Source organism: Opisthocomus hoazin, chromosome 6, assembly GCF_030867145.1.
Source record: "Opisthocomus hoazin isolate bOpiHoa1 chromosome 6, bOpiHoa1.hap1, whole genome shotgun sequence".
Lineage (NCBI taxonomy): Eukaryota > Metazoa > Chordata > Aves > Opisthocomiformes > Opisthocomidae > Opisthocomus > Opisthocomus hoazin.
Genome location: NC_134419.1, coordinates 74017181 through 74029231, shown reverse-complemented (window position 1 = coordinate 74029231; position 12051 = coordinate 74017181). Strand labels below are relative to the sequence as shown.

Sequence of the window (12051 nt, the reverse complement as noted above, 5' to 3'; positions counted from 1 at the left end):
GGAGCTGGTTACAGCTTTGCACGCAGTCCTGAAAACCAGGAAGAATTGCTCCTGTTCAGCACCATTCTGACTTCAGTGGTTCATGTGTGTCAGTCTGACACAGAAATGCGCTTGTTTGTGGGAGAAAACGCTCGCTCGTTTTGTGTTCTTGATTGATATTGCATATATTTATTTTCTGCAAAGAATCAGTATAACTGAGACATCGTTGTGACATTATATGTCACAGTAGTGTTCCAAATACATGCACATATTACTTGAATTCTTAAGTTGCCTTAATAAAAGGTGATTAGTGTCAGAGGGGCAGCTTGGTTTCTATTGTACAGTTTGTATTAGCTCATCTGAAGAAAGTCTATTGTGTTCTGCCTAGTTACTTTGCTTGTTTTAAGCCTCCTGGTTTTTATCACGTCACTTTGGCCCGACGCTTTTGTGGTGATGTTTTGCACGGATGCCAAGAGTTGATGAGAAATGGTTGATTTTCACTCATTGCCACACGCAATCACCAGGTGGATCGTTGAAAGTGTCTGGTGAATGAAGAAGCACAGACAGAAGTTTTACTTTCAAATATGATCGCCCATTATGGTTTCATTTGCAGACTCACGAACCTTTGACTTAAAAAGCACTACAAGGGCAAAGAGGAAAAAAATGCTAGATTTAAGTGAGAATTATGGAATTATGTATGAAGGAAGGCTCCTTCCCTCTTTCCTACTGTAAATGTGAGAACAACATAGCAAATTCCTAATGTAGTCTGAACTTCAAATTTTTTATTGTATTTTAGTGTTTATCGTGGTCATCTAAGTGTACAATGTCAGCTGCAGCTGAACCTTTTCGTTAAGTGAAATGGCAATGTTTAATTCCACCGTACACTGACTGAATATCAGATCCAAAGCAGGGCAATAATTTCACGCTTCCAGAAAGAACCACTACTGCCTGTGATATCATCGGCAATAAATTCCTTGTTACAGTGTTGATCGGAGTTGATGTTTCTCTCTTTGCTTTCAGACTTGTTTTAATGTGAGTTAACAAGCGCGCCAGGCCCCTGGCTAGACCTCATCCCTTCCAGCGCTGGCTTCTCTCCATCACTTCTACCTCCCTGCCCCTCCCAGTTCTTCAGCCCTGGTGAAGCTTGCCCCCAGGTGTGTCTTGTCTCTTCTGCAGTTCATACCTTCCCTCTTCCCAATACTCACCTACATGCAGAAATATTTCTTCTACTCCACTGCCTCCTCAGCTCTTGGACCTCCTATCTCTGTCTTTCAGAGGGTGTGAGTGAATATATGCAGAGAGGAGTGGGCAGGTTAAGGAATCTCTCACATCCCTCCTGCCAGTCCCTCAGCAAAAAACCAAGCGTTTCCCCCCCAAAAAGGGAAGGGAAACAGATGAGGCTCATTCCACTTCCCTTCCCCAATCCTGGGATCAAGATGATCTAAGGGAACCGAGGCAGGATACTGAGAGCTCTCAGTCCTTTGTGGGTGGGAGAAAGCATTATATACTCAGGCTAAATGAATTTTTCAGAATTCACAGTTGCCTTACTGCTGGAAATGGAGGGGAGCAGCCAATTAGGTGAGATTTTCCTTGAAGGAAAATATTTTTTTTAGATTTAAATGAAAGTCTGAAACACATAATGTATTAGCAGATGCCAGAGAGGGGATGCATCTGGTTTTCATCATAAAGCTGCCGGAGGTTAGTTTCTCCTCTAGGAGTGAATGCATAATAATAACATAGTATTAAGTGAGGGCATAATAATAACAGTGCACAAGGACAAGGGAACAATATTAATGGCACACAGGCAACCTTAATTCTTTCTTTTCTTAAGGATGTGGCTTTGCACCCTTGAACGTGTGCTTTTGAAGTTTAGTTTTGCAAGTCTGTTCCTACCTATAAGCTTTTTAAAAAAGTCAAAATGCCTGCCTTCCTGCTCCTGGTATTTTCATCGTTATCACACTGCAGTGACCCCAGAGCAGCAGGTCTGGAGCATCCCGAGCCTCCCTGCAGAGCTCTGCCATGTAAGCTAACAGAGGTACGTGGAGCCTTGCACTGTTAGGGTGCTGCTGATATTTGCTGACAGCACAGGAACAAGCATGCCTTAGATTAAGAAAAAAATGTAGCAGTGATGCGTTGTAATTAAAAAAATAGAAAACCAGGTAAAATTTACCCAGGCGTCTGTAAATGGGCTGTTCAAACTGCTCAGCCTCAGCGGCAGGGTTCCTCTTCTCCACTCAGGATGAGTGAGAGCGCCAATTTTTAATAGGCCCTATTTTAATTTTTTTTTTTACTTTTACTGTATACCAAATATGAAATAGGATTACAAAACCCAACAAATTAGGCTCTGACTTGGCAGAAACTTATATTGTCTTCTCCCCCAGCAGCACCCCATAGACCTGAAATTGCACAGTCAGGCCCATTTATGGTATTTTTCAGCTGTAAAGAATCCTAAGGGATTAAAAATGTTGATATGTTTTTTTTAATTGGATTTCCTTCAAAACAGTTTAATGACTTTCCTCTGAGAAGCTGCGCATCTCATGCAAAAGGTAGTGGAAAAGTCTAAGGAAGATTACATCTCCCAAGAGGGAATATATCTGAATGTTGCTGTGTGGAAAGGACATCAAGATACAGAGAGAACAAAACCACCAAGAACTGTTAGAGAAGGAATAAAATTTCATCTCACACCCTCTTAGCTTGTCAAAAACTTGTGAAAAAGGGCTTGGGTTTGTTTGGAAAGAGATAAAATGCACGCCCTGAATTTACATAGTCTGTTACCTTAGGTTTTAGCTGTTGGACGTAGCTGCTGCTTTAATGCAGATAATCTGTTTCACAATGTTCTTTAATGAAACCTGACGCAAACACTGTTTGCCATTAGCAGTCTCATAAAAACATTCTTTATGCCTCTCTGAAAAATTCTTCTTTCTCCTCTTATAGAAAAAGCACTGCACCACTTTCCTCCTGGTGATTTTGCAGCTACTCTTCATTTTTTGTTTCATCTTTCCTTCTGTACAAAACACTTGGTTGGTTGTTGTTGCTTTCCTTCTCTAAACGCTTTCTCTCTGCCTAATGGGAGCTTAGAGAAAGCTCTCTGTAGGGCTTCATAAATCAGCCAGTGCTCAGCTTACAAAATAGTTCATGTCTTCTGAAGCCTGCAGCCCTAATAGTGATTTTGTCACCCTTTCCTTGAACTTATTTTTAAGGTCGTAAAGAGTTGTGTTGGCTGACAGTTTGCAGTGCAGAGGAAGGCTGGGGATGTGAGGATGAAAGGCAGAGGAAGGACATCTCAGGGGAAACACAGCCTGCTTTCGGATGAGAATCTGAACCTCCACAAGTGAGATACAACCTCAGCTTGGTTTTCAGTTCCCTCCATCTTGTGGAGATGTGACGGGTCAGAGAACACAGAAGACAGTAGTATTGAAACGTGTGAAGCCACCAAGGCCTCTAGCAAGATATGGGCTGCATCCTGCTCTCACTGCAATCGTCTTCAAGATCCCAAGGACCTGAGGAAGCTCTGGCTGTTTATATGCCTCATTAAAGCAAAACGTATCGTTTTCATGTATTTAAATTAAGGAATTTATTAAAAAAAAAAACAAAGCCAAAAAAACAATCAAAACAGTGGTTTGATCTAGATACAGCAGCACTGTGACATTACTAGGACATTATGTACGAAGAATCCAAGCAGCCATAGAACACAGAAGCCTTTATCTTCAGTAACAATCTCAAAATGAAACTAGCTCCATCAAATAATGTTAAAGATCTCCCTGGAAAGAGAAACGAAACCAAACAGACCCTCCCCACCCCTAACCCTTTGGATACTAGAATGATTTTTGTTTTTGTACAATACCAACAGCCACTAGCTCTTCTAGTTGAGAACACTTGCTTTAATTTATTACAAAAATGATCTGTTGACTCAGTTATGAAAGACAACTTTTAACATTGCTTTAGAAGTGTCTGCTCCTCTTATAGACTACAGTATTAGAAGTGCTTAAAAACATTTAGTCCTGGATATGCTCTTGAAATTCAATCAGAAGGATATTCTGTGTGTGTTTATATACCAAATATGATTTTTCATTTTTAAAGCAGGTGAAAAGACTAACCCTAATATGAAACTGCAATTTTACAATTTAATTATTAGTCAGATATGGGCAACCACATGATAGTTCATGAAATCTTTAGGTCTATCTACATTGCTCAGAAACACAAAATAAAGTTTTTACAACTTTCACCTTCAAAAGGCTAAAATGTGAAGTCTTTTATAGAAGAGTGTCCAGTGTTTAAAAGAAATGCAGTTAAGGGAGATCGCATTCAATACACATGAAATAACTCGTTTCAGCTTGCTAATAGACGTATTTAACAGCTGCGTGTGGGGTGATGAGAAAGGAAAACGCATTTGTCATCCAGCCACTACCTGAAATGTTTCTTCTCTGGGAGTGAATCTTCTCTACAGGACCGCTGGTTCTCCAGAAGACCTGGCGTTCCCCTTGGAAGCCCGTTGATCCCCGGCACGTGGCAGCCCCTTTTGTTTCCGTAGCTGGGCGGTGAGCTGACCCAATGCTTGGCGCGCACACGTCTTTGTGGCTTCACACAGCATCTCACTTCACTGGTACCTCGGGATTCGTTTGCAGGCTTGGCCAAAGAAGTCGAACCAATGAATGTTATTTTGTTCCCTTCCTCATAACTATTTATTTCAAATATAAAAGAAGAGGAAGTGTTCATGTGAAGGCCGTGATTACTAGCTAGCTCTTAAATAAGAAATGAACGCTTTAACATTTGCACTGTCATCTCATCTTCTGTTGGAGATGTCTTTACAGAAGCGCAGTGCATTCTGTTTCAATATCTCTAAGGAGCTAAGACAAACCATTAGTAAAAAAAGCCCTAATTTACAAGAATCATCTTCCTAGTCATGTGAATAAGAGCAGCTATGTGAAGTCTATTATTTCACTTAACTAATAATACAAAGAGTTGATACTGATCTGTTTTACACACAGACTCCAAAGTGCTTTCTGTTGATAGACAGAGAGCATCCTTCCAAGTTTAAGAATGGGAAAACAAAATTGCACAGACATTCGCCCAGGGCAGTGAAGAAAAGCATGGGCAGAATACGAATACAAACCACCAGTTCTGGCCCCAGGACATAAACCAAGGAGAATACATTTGTGCCAGCAGTAATATTCATTTTAGTGAATAGGCAGCAATCTGTTTAGAATTCTTTCATAAAGCCCATTTGTACACTAGCTCAGCTGATCCAACAGCAGCAGCTCGTATTTGTATTATCACAGAGACGTTTGAGGGGGGTGAGCATATGAGACTGCAGTGTACTGTTGGCTATCACCTTCTCTGGTGGTTTCCCTAAAGGAAACAATTGGCAAAGTTCTCTAAACCAATATCTTTCTCTTTTCTTTCTGTGGTTAAGGACAGAAAGTGCTTACCAGGCAGCACTGCATAAACAATGTTCATTAGTATAAAAAGAGATTGTGTCCTGCCCAGCACACAGAAGTGAAGAATTGACTTAAACTCACAAAGTCTTTCTCTCAGCTTTAGCAGGAGGGTGTTAGTCATTATTATACTTACTCCATAATAATTGGTACTATTTTAAATTGCAGGTCATATTTGTGGAAGACGTGACATAGTCAACTCTGGAACCTTCTGTTGGAGTCACTGAACAGGACAATTCTCCCAAACTTTGCTGCCAAATGTACCTCCCTGCAGCCTGAGACAGACTAGGACCATCCTCAGGCAGAAGAGCCTTTAATTCTCTGGGTCCCGCTCCAGTTGTCTTCACTGGACTTCTTTGTTGCAGGGCCAGACAAAAAGTGGTGTTTTTATCAAGCTGGCACCTGTTACCTAAGTATTATTAATTTTGGTCTGGACTGCTAGAGCTCCTGCAGGCTACATTGTGCTTCCTGCTACACACAGGATGGATGATGGTCTACATCCCAAGAGACAGACTAACCTGAGGATGTTCTTTCAAAGCAAATGCCAATCTTTTCAAAAATTGTATAAGAAATACCTGGAAATGCCTGATGTGTAGTCTCACCTGCACTGAGAGACTGAACAAGTGAGTATCACAAATATGAAATGAAAAAAATAACGACAACTAACTGTGGAGCAGAGGTTAAAAGACCCATATCTTGTCCAGAATGAAGTTAGGTCCTGCAGCCACCTGTTCTGTGGGCGTCCATAAGAAGCAGCAGCTGTGCTATAAGGGTGTGCATTTATTGCTCTTCCAGAAAAGTCTGCGTAGGGAACTCAGACTGAGGCTCTGGTACGTGGGAGCAGAGACCTGTGTGACGGCTGTTCACCCCGTCTGAGTGGGTACCTATTTCCCTTGTCAAACTGTTACATCTGACCCTCATAGAGATGACGTTGTCTTTGAGCCACAGGCCAGACCTATGCTTACTATGACCTTGTGTGTGCAGTTTCCAGGTTGCTCAAAACCTGTGAGCAACATCTGATGAACCAAGGGACAATGTGCAGCAATGCGTGATAACAACTGCCGTTGGACACTTGCTGAAGGTACACACTTTATGGTAGTTTCCATGCTGTCCTCCAGAGCTCACAGATTCTCTATCTTCCTCATCCTGCCTGTGGTTCTATCAGCATTATAGATTGGTTTCCTGGTTTTCTTTTTGGCTGAGGCATCCCTACTGAAAAAGATCAACAGCCACTGATTTGAAATGCGAGGCTTTGACAGATGAAGCAAAGAATTCAAGCTGGATCCTGATGTCTGGTTGAATGATGTTAAGAACCAGAGTCTTCGAATCAGGTGCTTTACTGGGTCAGCCAAGTTTGACTCCCTACTGCTGTGGCACTCTTGGCCATAGTTTCTGGGGGAGGGGATGACTGCAAATTGAGATGGTATCAAATTGTTTTTCTGGATAGCTGGTATTGTCTCTGAACTGCCAGTTACCAGGCACCCCTAATCAGTAGGGCCAGACAAACACTGAGGTACTGAATTCTGCAGCTCCCTAACGCGCAGTTTGATCTCCAGTACCTGTTTGGTTTGATTCTCTTCGAACCTTTCTGAGCTTCACAAGCAGGTTTTTGTTCAGAAACAACATCTGAGTCATGGCCATTCTTGTGAAAAAAATTTCTTTTTAGATAATCCAGGTCAAGAGTGCACACGTTAAGAGGTTATTATTTGTTAGTTTTTCCTTCCTTGTGCCTTTGTTTAAAAAGGACTCTTATCCAACCAGAGAGTGGGAAAAAATCCTACAAGACTTAAGTGAACCTTGAGACACTGTAGAAAATGAATAGCAAATATCTGAATCATAAAAGCCTGTAAACTAATTAGTGTTCATCAGACTACTCAGTAAAGATTTAAAGATAAAAAACATGTTTTCACAATTCAGGATCAGATTGCAAAAGATTTTTGAGTCTTAAAAAAAGCTAAGTTTGCTGAGCTGTGTATTTAAAACAAGCAATCAGATCTGAACATATGCGTTTTTTTGAAAGAATTTGCATTGTAATTGGAAATGAGATACAGAAAACTAATCAGTCTGGAAAGCTGTTAACTACTTTTTTCTGCTTCTTTGTTATGTGAAAACCCACCTCAAAAACTATTCACTTTGATCCAATATACTAAATATCCCACGGCAAATGCTCTCCGAGGTTGCATGATGAAACTATAACTTTTTGGTTTTTTTTTCAGAGTTCCTGAACAACCAGAGATCCCAGTGTTTCTTGAATTTGGCTCCATGGAGCCAGATACCAAGTGTGTGTGGAAGCCTGGCTGCGCAGGGGACTGCCTTGGCAGGGCCTCAGCCTGAGTTCTGGGCTCAGATTGCATCTGGTGACACAATGGAAGTCAGAGGACTCTGGTCCTAATCCAGTCTGGAGGGCAAGGTGAGCTGAATAACATTAAAAAAAAAAGAAGTAATAAAAAAGAAAATCCTGCAGGTTTTGTTATCATAGGCAAACCCTGACTGGACGATTCCTCAGACTGTTCATTATCACTAGCAATGTATGGTATCAGTTGAGTCTTTCAGGGCTCGGATACTGAAAGAGTACAGCAGCTCTGCGGCCGCAGCATCATAATACTGTTTAAAGTTTGTCAGATGGGATAGCAATACTTTAGGGATGCAGCATGAAATCTCCCTCAACTGGTCTTGTTCTGTGTCTCTCCCCTCACTCACTCACTGCTCCCAAGGGGCTGAGATCCAGAGGGACTTCATCGCAGGCTTGATGCTTCAAGTGCATATCAGCATTCTTCTTCCATACCATCGTGAAGCTTCAGAATATCCAACCCTAGCATAATATCCTCCAAGTATCAGGACTCACTGAATTAACCTCTTGTCATTTGAGAACTTTGCACTGTTCCTGTGTCTCCACTGCTAGGGTCCCAGAGGTGCCGAGTAAGGAACTGTCCCGGCTGAAAGGAGAGCAGGAGAAGGCACATTCACCGTCATTCATGGCTGTCATATAAAAAGTCATCCATCACTCGTTAAGGCTGATAGCATCTAAGAGGTACCAGAATCTACAATCTATTTGCAATTTGTTCACCAGCTCTCAGTGAGGAGTTTGTTGTTCTTAGGATTTTATTTCCCAAGTGGGGGATGGCAAAGAAAATTTAGTCTTCGTGTGCCAAGTTGGGAACATGTAGGAGATGAAGCCCTTGGGCCAATAGCTGTGGTTTTATCAGATTTATCCAATGAAATATTAATGGGCTAAGCCTTCCCCCAACTGTCTTTTTTCCTTCCTCATGGTGGCAAGTAGATATTATCAGCCATGTTTTTCTGATGGGGGAATATGCTTGTCTGTTGCTAGAAAGTGAGATAATGGCAGTAGTGGAAAAAAGAGCTTAGTCTTTCACTCCAGCCTCCATCCAGCACCCCCTTCCCCTAGCATCAGTGCACAGGATGAAATCAACTGAGGCTGCACAGACACATTGTACACCATACTGCTGAAAGGTGATGTCTTAGAGTGATAAAAACAAATTAGAGTTGCACAATATTTTCATCACTCCAGGAAGAACCATCTTGTCTCAAGTACACTGACATACATCAGTCATCTGGCTAAGATCTGTTCCTCCACTTCTCACCTACATTTCTTGAAATCGAGTGAAATCCCACATATGTCATTGAAGAAGGCCTGTGAAGACCTCCTAGAGCACATACGTCTTCATCCAGAGCATGCTCAAGTGACTGATCAGATTCCTGTTGACTTAGGCAGCTTTATGTCCAGCCATAAGAAGAGGACTGGAAGTAACAGCCCCATCTGTGCATAGTGGTGTCACCTCTACAATGTTTCATTCACCTTCTGTCAAGAAGCTGAAACTATTATAGATTTATTTTATAGCTGATACAGAGAGAGAAAATTACTCAAATTTCTCATCTATTACTGTCTTGCTAAAAACTTGCATCTTCCATAAGATCTGCAATGCCGTCGTCCTACATGGGAGAGTGGCTGAAGCTCTCCCTGAGCACCACCAATACAGGGAAAAGGAATTTCTGGGCTACGCTGATCCAAAGGAAAAGGAAGAACAACTTCTAGGTGATATTGTGGCACACTTACACAGCTTCATTACACGTCTACTAATGACCAGGAAAACTGGAGGCTTTTGAAATTATGTGGACTTGCATCGTAACACACTTTACTCTTGATAGAAGCACCAAAGCCCCATCTCCCTTCCTTAACTTTTCTCTGTCAGCTGCTTTACGCAAATTCTAGCCCTGTTCTGTCTCTCTCCCTCACAACCTGAAGCTGTTTTAGTATGAAATTCCTGTGACTTTCTCACTCAGAGCTTTGTCACTACTAACTTGCATCTTTTTTCCCTTCTGCATTGGCCAGATAGAACATACATGATAGTCTAGTGAATTTTGGATATTCAGACTTCCACTGGAACAGTCCTTCCTTGTACCCTGGGATAACTGCTCTACTAGCTAACAGGCTTTTAGACACACCAGGCTGATCTTCAGAAGTTCCTGATGACCCAAAGGTAGAAAAACATCAGTCTACCCTTAGCCGACATTGTCAAGAGCATGGCGAACCATCCTGTTTTACAGAAGACATTGGACTATGGAGATCCTGTCTGCACTAGGGGGGACAAAGGTTTTCCAATTCCTGCTGAAGAGAAGTAACTGTAGTTTTGATCTGGTGTTCTTAATAATAATACATAGTGGTATACATGAGAAGAGCATGATTCTGATGCCTGAGGTAATGGTACTGATCCTGACCGACCCTGTTTATATGAGCGGGAACAATGTTTTCATCAACGGTTGAAGTATCCTGGACAAAGAATGATGGAACCGTAAGTGGGAGGTATTCTTTCATAACTGACATTTTATTCAGTTGAGGACCTAATTGAGGGGACGAGTCAAATGGTGTGTTTGGCATGACACACGGAAGAACTCTAAGTGCAGACACAACCTACAGGTTCTGCTGCTCCTCAAAGGCAGCTCAGGTCCCACTCTGAACCCCACAGCTCAGCTCTAGAAAGCTGTTACGAATATCATGGTCAGCACAAACTAGACTATTAAATTTCTCTCTTGCTACCTGTTTGATACAAGCAACTATGGAAAGGCCTTGGCCTTTTGACCACAGCATGAAGAACACTGAAGAGTTTTACTCTCATTTCCGCAGGTGCAGGTTTCAAGTCCTTGAAAAACAAACGGTCATTTGCTTTCCTGGTCACCTCCCACTTAATTTTGTTCTTGTTGTTGTTAGAAATGGCTCAAAAACTAGTGAAGGGGAAGGGCTTAAAATAGTGTTTCCTTTCTAACCAAAAAGTTTTTGATGATGTAACAACGTAACTAAGTGCAAATCTCAGCTGTGCTGGTCCCATGACATCACAAACCTTCGGCATAGCAAGTAGCATTCTTGAATGCATCAAAATCTTGTCTTGTAGCATTTAATGCGAGACATTACAAACTAATGAAGAGGAGAAATGTATGCAGTGTTGCTGTAAACCAAATATACAGATGTAAAATAATTAAGAATAAACTGTTCCATAAAAATGCATGTCAATAAAACCCAGTCTGATAAAATGATTTATGAATAATTTTCTAGAATTACTAAAAAGAATGATTTCTCATCTGAGGCTCTGGAAGTCTTGAGTCACATTTTTTTTTTTCTTTTAAAAAAATGTCTTAAAACACATGGCTTTACAGATGCTGCTTGGAAAATATACACCTCCAAAGTCTGACTTTCATTTAAATACAAATGTACAAAATGTAAACTGAGACAATAGAGAAATTTACAAAACTTTTCTTTAAAAATAATAAAGACAAAATTCAGTTCTAGTATGATGCTATTTAAATACGTGCAAGTAGTCATGTTCATTGAATTTCTATTGCAATGTCCTAAATAGACAAATTTGATTCACACAGTCTTGAGTGCCACCTCCAAAAACAGACCTGAGTGGAAAATTCTTCTTAAAATGTGAGGCTCCTCTGGAAGTAATGGATAGAAAATCTCCATTTTGGGGAGATAATTTCTTTTTTCACTCAATGGTGGAGGCTCTCTCATCCATAGAAGCTCTGTAGATTATAGTGGAAGGATGCAACACGTTGTTTCATAAAACTGAGTTGGAACTAGCTGCTTCCAGTGGAGTTTGAACTTACGTGATTTGAATTTATGTGGTGATTTAAACTGGCCTTTGAATTTGGAGAACTCTTTGAATTGTTCTGATGCTGTAGAAAGAGGAAAACAACAACAATGAGATTCCCCAAATATGCCATGCTTTCTTTTCGTCCAACATTGTGCATTTTATGGTGCTAACATACTGACTGGACTTAAAGATTTTTGTTTGAAGATCTTTGGATGTAAAATACTCTTCACTTTCTTACCTGTATACTCGCTAGGTCAGGAGGACCATGGCAATTCTTGAGGAACGCAGCAAAGAACACTCACTCAAGCTCCAGGAGACAAATCAATTCACTGCAACATGTCAGTATCTGCTAAATCTGACTAATACAGAGGACACCTGCCAATGCTCAGGCATGGTTTTAACCCTACAGAGACAGACCAGTCTAAGAATGTTATTTAGATTTGCAAATGGTGCTGTGGTGCCTCATGAAAGCTGCACATCACATATTCTCTGGTCTGTTCTCTTCTCTAGTGTGTTGGGTTCTT

The 12051-nt window shown here is 41.1% G+C and overlaps 1 protein-coding gene across 3 annotated transcripts in view; it reads right to left on the bottom strand.

Annotated features, from left to right (window-relative positions):
- Nucleotides 1-3543: 3543 nt before the first annotated feature.
- GRK5 (G protein-coupled receptor kinase 5) overlaps nt 3544-12051 on the bottom strand; it is a 171371-nt gene continuing 162863 nt past the window's right edge. For all 3 annotated transcript variants that reach the window (XM_075423829.1, XM_075423830.1, XM_075423831.1), the window contains one exon: nt 3544-11609. In XM_075423829.1, the coding sequence (XP_075279944.1) occupies nt 11511-11609 (99 nt within the window). In that variant the 3' untranslated portion in view covers nt 3544-11510. The remainder of the gene's footprint in view (nt 11610-12051) is intronic.